General features: G+C 41.8%; 1 protein-coding gene across 9 annotated transcripts; it reads left to right on the top strand.

Moving 5' to 3' along the window:
- Positions 1-421: 421 nt before the first annotated feature.
- Positions 422-16,543, top strand: CPR5 (protein). Of its 9 annotated transcripts, none has more exons than XM_088865344.1 (7): positions 422-840; positions 1,406-1,598; positions 2,004-2,112; positions 14,358-14,405; positions 14,564-14,633; positions 14,793-15,467; positions 15,845-16,543. In XM_088865344.1, exons 5-7 carry the CDS (start codon positions 14,613-14,615, stop codon positions 16,364-16,366), a joined length of 1,218 nt encoding a protein of 405 aa, XP_088721470.1. In that variant the 5' UTR covers positions 422-840; positions 1,406-1,598; positions 2,004-2,112; positions 14,358-14,405; positions 14,564-14,612; the 3' UTR covers positions 16,367-16,543. The 9 variants fall into 9 exon arrangements, with proteins under 9 accessions (XP_088721470.1, XP_088721465.1, XP_088721466.1 ...); XM_088865339.1 differs by having other exon boundaries at positions 14,598-14,633; XM_088865341.1 differs by having other exon boundaries at positions 803-840; positions 14,358-14,506; positions 14,598-14,633.
- The last annotated feature ends 925 nt before the right edge of the window (positions 16,544-17,468 follow it).

Here is a 17,468-nt window from a genome sequence, read left to right on the forward strand (position 1 = left end):
TGAGAGAAAAGAATGGATTTTAAGTTTAAAAATAATGCATATTGTAACGTACTTTTGGACTGTTCATTTCAAGATTTTCATAGATATGTTTGATCTACAATATTTTTAAAATTTAATTTTTAGAATTATGGATAAAAATATATTATAATGCTATTAAATTTTTTTTCAGAAACTCTCCACTATTTGAAAGTGCGCTTTATTTTTGTTGTTTAGAGCCTCGGCTCCATACATACTGCTCCCTATATCTTATTACAAAATTTAGAATTTAGAATTTAGAAGTGCGCCTTGATTTGACCCGAAGCAAGATGATACTTTCTGTGGTGGACGCCCGAAAATCACGCATAGGCCATGGACTCTCTCTCCTCTGTCCCCCCCTGCGTTTCTTTCCCTTCTTTCTAAATCGTTCCACGAATTTTGGTTCGTGGTGATGCAATCCCTTAGCCATGGCCTTACTGCTTGCACCAACAAATCTTCACGCCAAGGCAAAGAGTCTTTGAGGATTGATAAAGAGGTTGGATATGCAAAAGATGGGGATTTCCTCTCTCTAACCAATTCCCCGACCCCTTCTTCCTCTTCAATCTGTACTGTTGCAGACGATTATATTGAAGTTTGTCTTCAAGGTTTTGGAAACCGGGGGTCTAAAGATATGGGGGAATGCTCTTCTGGGGTTTTAGGAGAGGTTAGAGACAAGTCAGGGGTGAAGACAGAGAGATTTCTCTCTTTTGAAACTGCCTTGAAGGAGTCTGATGGAAGAGATAATGGTGTCAACCAAGTGGGTTTTTCTTGTAGTGAGATTTCAGAGTTTTGTGATGTTCCTGATCGTTCGAAATCCTCGAAAAGGTAAGGTTCGAGTTTGTGAATGTTTTTCTCTTTTTTGTTCGTTTTTCAATGAGAACCAAATGTTTCTAGCAGACAAGTTCATGACCATGTACATGAGAAGTTCTAAGAGTTTAGTGTGGAACCTTTTGGGTTTTTAAAGATGCGAAAATAACTGGAAATATTGTGAAAATTTAGGAAAATGTCTTGTAGAGAATTTAGCAATTTATGACACAATGATAGAAGTGAAGGAAATAAATAGAGATTTCATGAGAAGCCACTGTTATTGGAGCTTCTTGCAAGAATAAATCATCTTTCTTTTTTTCTTTCTTTTCTTATGCTAAGATCTCTTATATTATCTTTAGAGAAAAGAAATTTCATGTTCAAATTTCAGGTCAGTATTCTAGTTTTAGGTTTCATGTTCAACACTTAGAAAGTCTTCAAAGAAATTCTTAGAATCAAAACTTCCCAAGTAGGATATGGATTTTGTCTTAAATAGATTTCTCACTACTAGTTATCAATTGTATTTTGCGGTTTCAGCAGTACTGTGAGTAGATTATTTTCTGAGTGCATGCGTTCCTTTTGCTAGGAAAACTCGAAAGACTTCCAGGAAGGCTCAGACTTCTTTAAGACGGAGTATTCAAATCATGAATAAAAGAGCCAATCTACGGATTTGGTCAGATAAAGCGGTGGAAAGATGTTCATCATCATCAGGAGATGATCAAGTCCTTGAAGCTCTTGGGTATCCTCTTGGCATGTCAATTGCAGCTGTTTTTTCCAAGGTCATTTTTGAGTGTCTTAACATTTTTCTGATTTGTTGATGTTAGCGTGGTTAACAGATGCTATTGCATGGCTGCATGTATGTGATGGGCTAGACGGGCTTGCCAGATGTGCCTGTCTAGACAATGCATATTCCTGCACATCACACCATGTGATGCTCCAGCATATGTGAAACCTGGTCATGGTTGGAGATAATGCCCACGAGCACGGTTTGTTTTTTTGGGGGTTGGGGGGGGGGATGTATAGGCCCTTCAAAACCGTTTAGAACCAATCTTTCTTTGTTCTAAGTGGATTAACATCTAAATTTCAAAATTGATTCAAATCTAAATCAGATAATTGCATTTTCTTTGTACTTCTATAAGTTCTATATTTTCTTAAAATGTTTTTATTTTTATTCTCTCCATCAGAACTGATGCTCCCCCAATGAGGCATGTAGCAAGTAGGACCTTCCTAGCACCTGGAGTCCGCATCCTCATGTGGGAACCTCTGATGTTCGTGTTTGTGTTTATTTGGATGGTGGGAAGTTTCTATTTTGCTTTGCAATTTTAGGGGTTTAAGATTTAGTATAAGTTATGGTTTGTAATGGCTGTAATAATTCTCTTGCAAGCAATTTGAACTTAAAAAATATGGGATCCTACACAATGATGATGACCTTGTTAATCTGTGTATAAATTGATTGGAAATGAAACTCTAGCTTGTATGACGTTTTGGATGTATCTTCAGGGGAAAAATGTGTTGTAAGACATATGAATTGATATTTGTTGATCTCTTGTGAGAATTCTTGGATGGTGAACAATTGCTTGTCACCATAACTCGGTTAAGTCATATGAATGGGTATTTATTGACTCTTTTGAGAATTCTTGCATGGTGGGCGATCGGTTGTCACGTCTTTCAGTTGGCATGGAAATTGAGAGTCAAGTTTGACTTATATTCAAATTTATGGATGAAGCACCTAAATAGATTGATCAAATGGCCTTTGCATGCATCTATCTGTAGATGTGCACATTCATGCATATGTGTGTGTCTGGCCATATGCATGCACATGCATGTGTAGGTGGGGATGTGTGCAGGTTTTGCCCATGACTGTTGTAATTTTCTTTCTTAATAGCTTGAATTATGTGTTGGGGGGACCTTCCCAAGGTTCATCCATACTTTAGGCATTTTCATGAACTTGATTTTATTATGTTAGCCATCCTATTTCATAATAGCATCCCAATCTGCATTAGGTACTGGGCCATTTCCCAGTTCTCACTCATACAAAAAAAAACAGAAAAAATGCTGAGTGGCGAGGATGGAGTTTCCAGTGGGCAATCCTTCTCTTACTAGTATTGGCTTGAGAATGAACATCTGTGTTAGCCGCCCTATGTTTGCACCAAACGAGATCTGATTCTTGTTTAACAACTCATTTTTGTCACTTATCCACAAAACCTCCTTTTATAATTCCAAGATCTCCATATCAAAGAAATTCTTGCAGCCTGTCTAACACAAAACGTTGAGTGAATAGCTTTCCATGTGAAAGCGACTTGGAGCCGCTTAGAGATATTTAACCGTATTAAGAGATAATTTGGGGATTATTGTAGAGTCCCATCATTTAGAAGGCTCGGTAAATCATGATTCCTGAAAAGTATCCTGCCCTATAGGTGAGGATTACCAAGAGAGTTGCTGTTAAAATGGTCAATTTGCCCGTCCCGTTTGGTGATTTACTTCAAGTTTATAACTTGTCTTAGATGTTGAAGATGGGGGTTCAGTAGGCTATTATCTACCATATTCCTACTAAACTAGCGCTCTTAATGTCTCAAAAAACTTTCTTTGAGCACCCAAGAGATTGTCACTTCTTTGACACTCTCTTTACAATTTGGTGCCAGAACTCCTACTTGCTGGAAGTAAGAATGGGTGTTGGAGCAAAAGCTGCGGATCATCACTTACCTTAAGCTTCCTAGTTTACGAGCACCATGGAGCACCCTTACAAAAGCTTAAGGTAAATAAATAAATATATATATATATATATATATATATATATATATATATATATATATTTTAATAAAAGAAATCAACTATTCATAAAAGAATACGATATATGCACAATTTCATTGTCCAAATGAGAAAAATTCAATTAATCACAAAAAATATGACTCTTTTAACTACAAACATGTAAATATATCGTAAAAAAAAAAAAAAAAGTAAAAGAAAAGACACATTATTCATAACATAATATGTTGTAGCAAAAGAAAATCAAAATCCTCTCTCAAATTTGATAATACTTTAAAAATATCAAAATCAAATCGATGTCAGTGCAAACCTTGTCTATTGGGTCGCCATAAGTTCTAAAAATCAATTACTAGAAGTTCCAAGTTCACCGACGAACTATTGCCTTTGTTTTGGGAAGAAACCAAAAAAATAAAACATTTATCGATCTTTCGATAATATCATAAAAGAGTGGTTTCTGAGGGGATTTTCTCACCCTAAAGGCAACGGGTTTTATATTGGGGGTTTAGAATACTCTCTAAAACCCTTCCCCCCCCCCCCCCCCCTTCCCAAACAAAAATTTATTTACTCAAGAAAAAAAGGGGAAAAAATTACATTTTTTACCCTCACCCGAGGTTTTTTCTGCCCACGCGCAAGTTGTCACAGGGCGGCGCCTAGGCGGGCGCATAATAACTTTGCACAGATTGTGCCTAGGTGTTTTTAAATTTTTTTCGCCTAGGCATTAGGGCAGCCGAATTTTCAACATTGGTACAAATTATGTTGTACTTGTGCTTTGGATTGCCCTTATGAGTCTATGAAGAATGAGTGGTCGATTGTTTCATTGTCCTACAACCAATCAAAGAAACAAAAGCATGGCATGGATAGCCCAAACTAGGTGATCACGAGAAGTGGTTGTCCTGCGCCTTAACATAGGAAAGAATGGCTGACTTAAGGAGACCCCCCTAAAGTATCTCATTTCCAAATTATTACGGATAGCTCAAATCCTTGGGATGAAGTTACTCTCTTATGGAATCTACTCATAAACTTGAACCCTTCTAAAAAAGGACTTTAGACCTTTTGACAAACACTGCATACTCTTTCTATATTACTCCCTTCCCCAAATCCAAACACATGCACTCATCACACTCATTCTTTCTCCGTATAACCCTACTCCATATCATAACACCTCTTCTCTTGCTTGAGTCAATCCTAGTTGTCTAATTAAGCCACTTTAGCCTTCCTAGGTCTTCTGAGTCCTAGTGCGATGCTTCTTAGGCTTACAAACATAAATTTAGGTTAAATTGTGTTCTTGACTGTAGCCTATCAGCTCTATCCATTGAAATTTCCTTTGATTTTTTCGTTCTTTTGAGTTAAATTGACAAGAATTTGAAGTAATGATATGAATGTTAGTAGGTTAGTTTTATAAGAGTTAGCTTCCTACAAATTTCTATAATTAGCTCTCCAAGGTACCAATCTCCTCTTATAGAATTCTCCCATTGGACCTTAGACACTTGTTTGCCTTGCCTGTACACATGGAAGTGCTAAGTTAACTCTTAGTTGGTGACTCTATGATGCACTTTTAACTCACACCACCTATGTCGTATGTCAATTCTCATTTCTCTGATTGGATAGCCATAAAAAAAAGATTCTTAAGGTGGTCTGCATGAAATCAGAGGATTATTATTCTCCGGTTTTTGCCTGAGATAGAGGAGCTTCAAAGGTAACGGATAGCCATAAAAAAAGACCTTAGCCTTCAAAGGAGGCTAAGGTCTATGGGAATAGGGCGGCTTTTTCTGTCCATTTCCTTTAGTAGTTAAGATGGCCCAGCTTGGTCTGGCTCACTATTCAAAGGTAATGGACTTTCTTGACCCCGTTTATTATGAAAACTGGCAAAATTTGTGCAGCTCTGTAAAAGAATTTGTTTTTCACTTGTTTCTGAATAACCGGTTTCTTTGTTCAAGATGTTTTGTTGTCCAAACAATGCTTAAAGCTTCATTATTTTCTCAACATATAAAGGCATGAAAAACTGCTTGTCCTCTGTGGATCATGATAATATCGGTCGTGTTATCGATATATCACTAATTGCTTTCATATTCAGAACGAGTAAAAAGGATCTCCTTGTCTTAAGCCAATAAAATCCAAAAGAGTCCTTTTAGAGGCCCAATAATCATAACCTAGAAACATGGGAAAGACCTCCCCAACCTCTCATCACATGCCTCTCATCTAACCTGTTCAACCTACCTTACATTTCAAGAAGTCTTAGTCTGTATACTCATAGGCCTTCCCCTTGAATCGGCTTTGTGTACAATAAAGAGCTGGCATTCTCATGTGCACTTTGACAGACTTGACTGGGGAGCATTTTTATCAACCATCCTATGGTGAAAAAACCCCGCTTATAAGTATATGTAGCATGCTGAACTATATGCTAGAAATGTAATGATACACTTTCCAATACGCTGTAAGTATCACGGTTTCATGAAAAACTGATGCAGTATCCAAATTCTATCTCCTCCTAATAGATGTACCTTGTCAGAATTAATACTTTGTGGTGCAAGGCATGTCTGATGGGCTGTGGTCCAATGCCTTCCTTTGTCTTATAGCCAATTTGAGTTAGAATTTTCATATGCTTACATTTTTAAATAGGTCTGAAATCTTGGGTATCTTATCATCCTTTAGGGGTGTAAATCACTCGGGTTGGGTCCAGGATGGCCTCAACCTAGAGCTAGATCACACTGGGTCCAAGATCCCCTACCCGGACCTCACCCGTGCTGAGACAGAGGACTCAGACCCAACACAATGACCCATCCTCTCTCTCTCTCTCTCTCTCTCTCTCTCTCTCTCTCTCTCTCTCTCTCTTTCTATGCTGGGCCTGACCCGAAACAATGAATGGTAGGCTTGGGCCTTGCCCGGGACCTAAATATTAGTTTCGCACCCCTCCCCACCCTGGCTCGGCCTGAATTCATGTCAACTACGCCCGAGCTCGGCCTGGGCCTGAAAAAATGGGACCGGGCCCTATATAATTATGGCAAGACATATTTATTATATGTAATATTAATACTTTTAGAAAATTTCGGGCGGGGTCTCAGCACCCACATCAGCTGTATAATGCCATTCTTTCATTTCCCATGTATTTGAAGTCAAATGGGACACCTTTTCTTTGGAATGGTAATCAAATGGCAATCCATTGGCTTCATGAAAGGGGAGGCCTTGGAGCTCCTCTCCTCTTCTGTGGAATAAGAAAGAAAATGTTATTCTCTAGAACCCTATTTTTTCACTTATAAACCCTAACTTTCTCTCTCATCAATCAGAGTTCCCCTTTGATTGGTTCTCTCTATCTTGGGACCTTATTTTTTGGCTTTAACCATAGATATCTTTTTCAGAAGCTCTTTCTAACTTTATAGTACCTAATTTTGGCCTTAGCCATGAATAATTCATAGTATGAGTCTTCCCCTAATTTTAGACTTATCAATGGATACTTCATTGTATGAATCTTGTGTGTAAGTTTGGAACCCCAAGTTTCTCCCCATCTATTGAGTATCCCTGTTATAGTTCCCCTATAATCTCTGTAATCGAAATTTTCCATAGTTTGTGTAAATATGATTCATTTGCTTTGTATTTTGGTTAAAGAAGATTTGTACTGTGTGCGGTGAAAGATTCTCATGCTAAATGCTTTCTCTTTAGGTTTAACATGCATCATTTTGGGGCTACTTCTCCATTGTAAATTTACATTATTTTTTCCAAAATTGAGTAGAACTTGGTTTTCTTGCTCGAATGAAAGGAACAACGACATTCCATAAACTATGCATGAGATTTTTCTTTCCAAAGATTGCCATACCTTGATAAAGATTCTTCATTTTCGTCTTCTCCTTTATATTGCTTGCAACTTCTGCCTATATGGAACCTCACCATCACCATAGATCCATGAAACAGGTGGCCATGGGGAGAGGGGAGCGGCGCAAGTGATTGGTGGATTAGGGCTTCGCAATGTGTGTGTGTGTGAGAGAGAGAGAGAGAGAACAATGTTCACTATGAAAATCTTTTGGTGCTTCATTGTGAAAAGGGTTTCTTAAGCAGATGGCTCCCTCCCAAAGAAGATTCTTCAACGTCTCTCTCCCTCCTTTCTATAATGCCTACTTCCATCTCCTCAGGCCCACCTCTGCCCCTCCTACCTCGAGTTCCTTCGCCCCCCTCCAGCCTCCTCCCTCTCTTTCCATCTTCGGTCCTGTGCACAGTAACACTCCACCTTAGGTTCCTCGTTGCCACTCCTCTATTCTTCAATCTCCTGGCCCTCGCCTTATCCCTGGTCGTATGGATCCATCACTGAAAGCAAAGCCCTCCTCGGTCCCTTCAACCCTCGTCGGGACGATGTCAGCGGCATCGAAAGATGGGGGCCAAAAGGTTTGAGGCGTACCAGACCTCTCCTGCAGAAAACTCACTAATGGGAGAATTCTCTTCCTTTTCCCCCTTGCTCAAAGTGCTCTTACGACTTCGAACAGCACCTCTTCAAGCTTTCTTGGAGCGACTCTTTCCCTTTCCCCATGGTCACAGGAGCTTGGGGCCTTTAGGTCTCAAAAAGTTTGGCTTAGAGGTTTTGAAATCCCGCTCCATGCTTGGAGCCTTAAAACATTTCGCTCCATTGCTGGAGCTGTGGCTCCCTTTGTCCATCCATTGGAAGTCCATGGAATATCTGCCCGTGGGTTTGATTCAATTGTTGGTTGATATTCTCGACCCAACTTGCATCCCTTGCTCACTGTGGCTTGATGGTGGACGACAGTTTCTTTTGAGTGCTGGTAGCCTGGCAACCCACCTTCCTCCTGCCATGTCCATGCTTGGAACCACGGTCTCTAGCCTCCCTGGTCCATGACAAATGGACTACGGTAGTCCGAAAGCATAACAATCGCGCCCATCTCACCCATCGCACCTGTCCACCACCCCATCGGAGGGCCAAACTTCCCGATCGAATCCTTAGCCAGCCTACTATCTCTCTCTCTCTCCAGCTATCCCACCCCTTTCCCTCTCTGACACTTGTCCTTTCCCTCTCCCTCCCGAGAGTGCCACATTTCCCACTTTTTGAAGTCCTTTTGGCATCGACAAGCGTCCACCCTATTTTGACCTCCTGTCTCCCTCTCCTCACACCTCTTCTCCTTCCCTTCCGGCCCACGTGAACCCTCTCTCTCCCTCTTGCCACGTAGTCTCTCCGCCACCCCCCTCGCTGGCCTCCCACCTACCTTGTCCTTCCCGTGACTTCTCTCCTGGCAAGTCATCCCTGCCTCATCCTCCCATGCCCTCAAATCCTTTGCCACGTCTCCCATCATCAACCATAGATTCCACTCACCCCCATCCCGATGCAGTTGACCTTCCCTTGTTTACCCCTTCCAATGTCTCAACCCAGCTTTGGTCTGGCACATTTTTCTCTGCCTCTCCTTCTTCACTCACCCCTTCTCCGCCCCCTCCCTCTTTCTTGTCCAACCCTTTCCTTTCCTTCCTTCAATGCTCCCTTCCTCCATCCTCACCACCCTCTCTCCACCCTCTCGGCTCTGGCCTTCCGTCATCACTAGCTTGCCCACCAGACGCTCAAGCTAACGATCCAGCCCTCCATCTCGCAGTTGCAAGCCGTCCTTTTCTCCCACCAAAGTTGTCGAATGCCTTCAAAGATATAGAAGACTAGTTTTCATCTCCGAATGGAAGATCCTGTCATGACACCTCTCCATCGATTAATAGCCGAGGCCCCTTACCTTCTGCTAGGTTTTCCTCCCCTGCTTCTCTTCCATCGCTTTCCCCCCTTCTCCTCTCCTATACTCGCATCCCTACTCGCTCCTTGCATGTCGATATCTGCCACCCCACTCTTCTCTTCTCCCCCCTCTCTCCCACCCACCATCCTCCAATTGGGTTTTCCTTTATCCTTCTTCTTCCCTCCTCCCCCCCCTCTCCCCCTCTCTTTCATCTCTCAACTTTGCCCCTCTCTTCCCTCTCTTTCTCCCTCGATCCATTATTTCCCCTCTCTTTCTCCCTTCCTCCCTTATTTCTTCCCCACCCCTTTCTCGGGGGCCCCTTCACCTGCACCCCCTTTTGCATTTTCCCCATTAACCTCTCTTCATTTCTTGCCTGGACTCAGCCATCAACATCGCCCTCAGTTTGGTACGTCCCCTTCTCTTTCCCCCTCAGCCTCCCTTCCAAACTGTCTCCCCTTTTTTTTTTTGGTGAGTTTGGGGAGAGGGCCCCTACCCTAGGTAGGAATTGAGCATAGGATGTATCGTCTTACTAGACTCCCCACACTCTATCCCGGACGCTTCATCACTTTCCTTGGCCTCTATGGATTCAGCCTTTATAGATGTAATGGACCAAGCACAGGGGAATGTCACTTCAGGTCCTCAAGGTCATGGGCCTCCAATTCAATGGCCTTAAAGAGGCTCTCCAAGCCTTCCTAAAATCTAAAGTTTGCTCCAGCTCCAAGAAAAAAGGAAGAGGGTTCAAAGAAATTTCCAACCTTGTTTGCAGAATCAACTATGACCGGTTACCCTTGTCTTCCCTTGCTCTAAGCCCATCAGAATCACAAGCCACAGGGAGGTTCCACTTTGCTGCCCTTCCAGGTACACCAACCCCCACCCAAGTACCTCATGCTAATCCATGACTGGAATGTCTGGGGCCTCACCCCTAGGTTGGGGTGCTAAATCTCCAGGTTCCCATGCTTCTGCACTACCCAGACCTACATCAGACCATTGCCCCATCCGCCTGGATACCCATCTCGTATTGTGTAGCCCTAAACCGTTCGTTTCGAGCTGCTTTGGCTTGATGATCCTAATTTTATCCCTTTGGTCCCTCTTTGGTGGAATTCCTTCACCCCCAATCTCGGGGAGAGTTGGTGTCTGGCTTCAACAAAAAATCCAGCTGCTTTGACAGTCACTGATCAAATGGAGGAAGCAGCTCCCAGGCAATTGTTATTCCCGTAAAAGCTCCATTTAACAAGCCGTTCAGGGGTGGGACTCTCTTGAAGAACTTAGACCCCTCACTGAACAGAGAGACAACAAGGGAAAAACTTAAGTTCGACTTCCAAACCATTCTCGAGCAAGAAGAAAGCTAGTGGTATCAATGATCTCGTGTTAGGTGGCTCACGTTAGGGGACCTCAACACCTCCTTCTTCCACAAGATAGCGAATTGCAGAAGGCGAGAGAATTCAATAACTCGCATCAGAATCGGGGACAATTGTCTGGAACAGCCTTCTGAGGTGGAAGGGACTATTATAGACTTCTTCAAGCTTCTCTTCTCAACCCCTTTGGACCCAAACCCTCTTTGGAGGATCTTTCTTTCCTCTCCCTTCCGCCTGAGAAAGCAACTTGGATCAAACGTTCCTTCTCCAAGGAAGAGATCCTTAGTGCCATCCACGACCTCGGTGAAGACTGGGCCCTGGCCCTGACAGCTTCCCCATGGCCTTCTTTGAGTCCTTCTGGCCCTCTCTTCGGGCTGAATTTCTTGACTTCTTCAACGAATTTCGACAAGGGCATTCTCCATAAGGCTCTCAATGCCACCTTCATTGCCTTGGTCCCTAAGAGAGAAGGGGTCGAGGAGCTTAAAGATTTCTGGCCCATAAGCCTAATCAACAATACATTCAAAATCCTCTCTAAAGTTCTAGCCTCCCACCTCAGAGAAGTGCTGGGATTAGTCATTTCCCCTCAACAAGGAGCCTTTATCAAGGATCACCAGATCCTTAACGGTGCATTTTTCGCCCATGAATGTATCCATTCGAATCATCTTTCCAAAACTCGGGGCCTGGTTATCGAGCTAGATTGGGAGAAGGCCCACGACCATGTAGATTGGTCAATTCTAGATGAAACCCTTGCCCGGATGGGCTTTGGCCTCCGATGGCAAAAATGGATTCATGGCTGCATCTCCAATTCCCATTTTTCCATTCTCATCAACAGGTCCCCCAAATGCTATTTCCCCTTTTCCAGGAGTCTGCGACAGGGAGATCCCCACTCCCCCTTCCTTTTCGCTATAGTGGCTGACGTTTTCAACCATTCTATTCATCGCCTTTTCCAAGCTGGGATGTTGCATGGGTTCACTATCAGAACCCAAGGACCTACCATCTCCCATCTTCAATACGCAGACAACATCCTAGTCTTTTGCGATGCATGTGGCCCTATGCCCAAGAAGTTGACACCCTCCTACTCTTTTTCAAATGTTTCAAGTGGGCAATAGGGTTCATAGTGAACATGGACAAGACTAAGATGATGGGGGTGGCTCGCAATCCCCACATCATTCAGGAGTTGGCTGAAATATTGTTCTGTTTAGCTGACAACTTCCTGCCAACCTACCTTGGACTACTACTTTGCATAGGGAAGCCTAAGCTCAGTCGGTGGGCTCAACTTATCGATAAGTTCAACTGAAATTCGCTACTTGGAAGGGTTGATTTCTCTCCTCGGCTGGTAGAGTTACCCTTTATTAAGGCAACTCTATCCAATATGCTAGCATACCAAATGTCCCTTTCCTTGTGCCGGCCTCAGTTAGATCTCCACTCGAGCAGCTAATGCGAAAATTATTGTGGACCAGTGATGACAATAAGCACAAATATCACCCTATCACCTATGCTAAATCAAGATTTTCAACTGGTTGGCCCTATCCATGAGAGTCCTCACAGTCGATCAACTGTAGAGAAGGGGTTTGTCTATACCTAACCATTGTGTCATGTGTAAGGCAGCCAAAGAGACAATTGCCCATTAGTTCATCCTCTGTCCCATTGCTAGCCATCTGTGGGGAGCCCTCCTCCAATTGTTTCACTGGCAATGGGTGACTCCCAGCACAATCCCTCGACTTTTTTCCTCTGTCCCACATCCCCTGGCCCAAATCAGGTATCCTACTCTGAAAAGTGGCAATAGCTGCCATTCTTTGGACCTTTTGGATTGAACGCAACCGACGAGTATTCCATGGAGAGAGTTCCTCCCCCCAGCTTTATTTGAGAAGATAAAGTCAGCTGTGATCTTTTGGGCATTGAATCAAGAACTTTAAGGGTTTCCTCGACCTTCCGCATGGATTGGGTGGCCATGCTCTATCTTAGCTGGCATCGAGTTTTCCGTGCTTCGCTGTGTCATCCACCTGAACCTGGCTTTGTCAAATTGAACTTCGATGGTTGCTCTCTAGGCAACCCTGGTCCTGCCAGCATAGGTGGGCTATTCAGGAATCATGAAGGCACCATCCTAGCCTCCTTCTCCAAACACATCGGCCATTCAGATTCCCAAACTGCTGAGGCACTTGCTCTCCTTGAAGGCCTTAAATTTTTTAACCCTTCATAGACCGATCACAGAAGGTTACTCTAGCAACATCCTTACCTCGGCCCCGGGCTCGGCATCTTGTGCCTGGCCTCTGGCCCTGATCTTTGATGAAACTACCCACTTAAGCAGGGGCATAACTTTGTCCCTATTTCATGGAGCCATATATGGCGAGAAAGTAATTCATATGCTGATACACTTGCAAAGGTGGGCGCTAAAAACATCAGCGACTGAGTTTTTTTGCAATCTCAGTCTATATTTTGTGCAGTCTTTGGCACTTTGTCCCTCATTTGCTGTTTTGTTTACACCCTTCGAAGCCTTTGCATGGTGCTCCCACTCAGCGGGCTGCCATTTTTGGATTGTACATAGTCTCCACTCCTTGGAGACTCAATTTTGTACTATTCTTTCCTTTAAATACAACAGTTAACTTCATCAGGAAAAAAAAGCTATGTTCATTATGATTTAGGGCTTCAGAGATAGAGAACAATGTTCACTATGATTATGGCTCAACAATGCGAGAGAGAGAGAGAGAGAGAGAGAGAGAACAATGTTGGCTATGATTAGGGCTTCACAATGAGAGAGGGATTTCAATTTGGGGGTTTAAATTAATGAATTATATGTTATAAATGTAATTAAGTTATTTAGAATATGTGTGTGTGTGTGTGCGTGTGCGCATGTACGTATATAATAGTCCGGTTCTTTGGAAGCAGGCCTAGGTTATCCACAATTTAGGCTCCATCCTAATCCAATATAAAGATTGGTTGTGGAATATCTTCTACTTCGGAACCCTGTTGCAGCTGTCCTGCCATTTCCCTGAAGCTCTAGAGTGTGAAACGATCTGAAGTTGTCCTTTCACCCTTTTACACAATAATAGCTCCCTTCAATTCTTGAGGGTAGGAATTTTGCTTATAAAATCAAAAATTCAAAAAAAAAAAAATGACCAAAGAAAAAGTTGATTTTGAACAAGTTGGATTTCATCCCCATAGAACCAAAAGAATGTGGTTCTGAGGGGCCTTGGATGGGTTATATACCCCACCAAAACCTTTTAAACCCCTCCTGGGGAGAGAAGACCAAATGGTCCTACTCGTGGGTTATATTTCTACCCTTGAGTAGAAGGCCTAACCAACTAATTGTGGCCATATAGGCTTGCCTCTATGTGGCCACCGGGGCATCATGTATACCCGCTTTGTTGTGCCAAAGTGGTTTGGCCATGGGCCACTACATCTTGTTGTGGCCACATAATGTGGCATGTGACAATATTTGATAATACTGCAGTAGAGTACAGGAGACTCAACTCAGGATGCTGAGATAACAAAATAGACAAAAAGATTAAAAACTGTCCTTTCCCTTCCTGAAAAAACTCCCTCTTAAGTTCATGAGATCTGCATGAAAGCTAATGATAATAGTAAAACATCGGTCCATCTGCAGGCTTGTTTATCTATGTTGATGTTTACATAAATATGTGTATGTATTTCTTTTGTTCCTTCCTTTTGTAGATGCCCTAGTAAATTAAATTTAATGGTTTTTGTACAGGCCCTAGATACCCCAAGAGAGAAAATGCCGGCAGATCATATTTCAAAGGTACTCTAGCTGGATGGCTCATAAATGATGAAATATCTTAGTGCTACTAGATGCTTACGGCTAAAGCTCGGATCTCATGTGGGCAGAACCGTCGGCTTTCTGTAATGTCTGATGTATTGCGTGAATAGTAAGTTTATCATTGTTTATTTTTATTTCAGCGTTTTTGATTGGCATAGCACATTCTTGGTGCAGCTTTGCAGTAATGCAATGAAGGAATCTTTTCTCCATGTAAGTCAAGTTCCAAACTGCCATACACTTTCCACTATGCTTATTATTCCTGTTTTGCAAAATATCCTTTATACCTATTTTGAAAAGTAATCATTATACCCTTCTTGAAACTGGAGAATTTGTTAGTATTGTTGAGATTTATTGCCTTTTTTTGGATAGTTCTTTGGAGATCGATTCAATGCCTTTGTTGGTAATTTCGAGAAATCATTTGGGAGCACGTTGAAGACACTACAATTGGTTGATCGAGCATCTACAGATGAGAAGACTACAGTTCCTTGCTTGTCAGAGGTCAAGGTCAATCCTTCAATTCCCCTGCCTTCTGCAAACATTTGCGATTCGGGTGGTGGAGTTGAAGAATCAGATGAAAATATTGCAGAGACTTCTATAAGCCAGCAAGTAGTGTTGCATGGGCACGTCAATCAGCAGCTTGTTCAGGTGGCTCAGAGCATAGATGATTTAAGGTTTAGACAGTCTGTTATGGGTACCTTCGAGAAGTCAGTAATTGAGCAAGCTCGTTCAAATGACCTGAAAACATGTGAGATTGGTCTTATCATAAGGCGTATGCGCTTGAAAGAAGCACAACTGGCTCTAGATTCTGATTCAAATTCATTGCAGAGGGTTAAATTATCTATGGATGTCTCGAAGGCATCCTTTAAAGAGGAAAAGTTGAAAGATCAGATGAAGGATTCCGGGCATGCAGAATTGATCAAGATGTGCAACGACTGTTTAGTTGCTGGTATGCTCATAATGTCAGCCTCCCTTGGATACGCTGTTTATACGTACTCATATGACAGGATCACTGAGGCTACTATGTCATGCACTCCTTCCTCCAAGGTTAGAAACACAGTATATCTTCTTTTCATTTAATGCACAAAAAGCATAGTATATGGATATCTTCTAACTGTCTATTTGTTTGTATGCATGCATGTTTATGTATGTAGATATGTATGTATGGTTGTATATCTATGTACGTATGTACATATGTATTTATGGTTATATATGTATATACGCACATACATACATGCGTAATATATATATATATATATATATATATATATATACATATTTATTGAGAGAGAGAGAGAGAGAGAGAGAGAGAGAGAGAGAGAGAGAGAGAGAGATTGATAGATAGAGTGTCTGTGAATTTTCTTTTCTGGCTTGCATGGATTTGTTGATGAAAATGTTATCTTTGGCAATTTTACTTTTTCTAGGGTTCATCAAAATCTTGGTTTCGGAATCCTATGGATTTGATGATTCCTCAGCTGCAATATGTGAGATGTCAATTCATCGTCATGAGCCGATTGCTCTTTTGCATGTTCATGGTTTTGGCTATTGCTTACCTTCTTCTCCAGCGCTCAGGTTCCTCGAGGCAAACCATGCCACTGACTTTCATTCTAATTCTCTTAGGGGTTTTCTGTGGTTTTGCCGGCAAGTTGTGTGTGGATGGATTGGGTGGAAGTGGGTATTGGTGGCTGGCATATTGGGAGGTTCTTTGTGCTTTGCATCTCTTTGCCAATTGCTTCACCCCAGCTTTATATTTTATTCTGAATGGCCCCATTGCTATATCTTTTAGAAAGAAAGAGAAGGTCAGGATTCCTTACTGGATTCGAGTATTTGTATTTTACAGTTGCATACTTGTGATCCACCCAGTGTTATGTGGTCTTGTGCCTTTTGCGTCTCTTCATGACTGGAAAGACCACTTTTCAACCTTATGGGCTCATCATTTGTATTAGAAATACGCCCCTTTCTGGCAGCAGGTTTAGAAATGGACTTAATGGGTCTACTTGATCCTCTTCAAGTCCAACTGGTGTAATTATCTTTTTTCTTATGATCGAGGAGTGTGTATTTTTGTTTGAATGGATGTGGTATGAATGCTGTAAATTGATATGAATATAATTATCTTTTTCTTATGATCGAGGAGTGCGTATTTTTGGTTGAATGGATGTGGTATGAATGCTGTAAGTTAATATGAATATATAAGTTGTTGCAATGAGTCAATTTTGTTGCTAAAGCATTGATTCAAAGTGGAAGTGAATAGAATTAGCATTTATCCTTATTTGTGGTTGAGGTTTGGAAAAGTTGAAGATTAGATGCATGTCATTTTAGTTGAGTTTCTATTATAAAAATTGGCTTGGAGTGGTCCAGTGTAAGGACTTCAAGTATGCATATATTGGAAATGATCTCTCTCTCTCTCTCTCTCTCTCTCTCTCTCTCTCTCTCTCTCTCTCTCGCACGCACGTGTGCTACTGCAAACATCCATTTGGATGATATCAACTGGCACAGCTTAGAATCGTCTGAATTTTGACATGATCAAATTTCAGCTTTGTCAGTTTTGATGAATAAGTTCAATCATTGTAGCGTGTTTGTTGGCAAACTTCCTATTGCTCATAGGAGACCTCTTTTTGTTTTGCTGTTGATTTTTCTCTATCGTTTTAGCATCTTTAGACAGTGATTGAACAATCTAGCATGAATTTCTGAAGTTGTTTGCTGTTCTTTGATATTCCTTATCTGGCTCTGTATCCTGCCAATCTAGTCGCACATCGTCTGGCTACATCTTTAACTACATCTGCGTTGTATATTCCTTGGAGTAGTAAGAGTAAGACAATGTTCATAGAATGCATTGCCTATTGCACCCACAGCAATGGCCTCCTGAGTCTTAAGCACAAAGTCAAAATAGCAAGGGTAGGTATTTTGGTAATCTTCAGCCCTACTTTTACCTTTTCTTATGATCCCTCTCTCATCACGTCTTCCAAACCCTTGATCAGGCCATCATCTCGTGCATTATTCAACATTATACCACCATTAAATGAAGCTACTTCCTCTTTCACACTCCTT

Source organism: Amborella trichopoda, chromosome 4, assembly GCF_054954075.1.
Source record: "Amborella trichopoda isolate Santa Cruz 75 chromosome 4, AtrichopodaSantaCruz75HAP2 v2.0, whole genome shotgun sequence".
Lineage (NCBI taxonomy): Eukaryota > Viridiplantae > Streptophyta > Magnoliopsida > Amborellales > Amborellaceae > Amborella > Amborella trichopoda.

Bases quoted from the DNA above. Each gene is read 5' to 3' on its own strand.
- CPR5 (XM_006846558.4), top strand. From the start codon at position 428: ATGCAATCCCTTAGCCATGGCCTTACTGCTTGCACCAACAAATCTTCA. The intron at 841-1,405 runs GTAAGGTTCGAG...TCCTTTTGCTAG, and splicing joins CGTTCGAAATCCTCGAAAAG to GAAAACTCGAAAGACTTCCA. The intron at 14,406-14,597 runs GTACTCTAGCTG...TTCTTGGTGCAG, and splicing joins CGGCAGATCATATTTCAAAG to CTTTGCAGTAATGCAATGAA.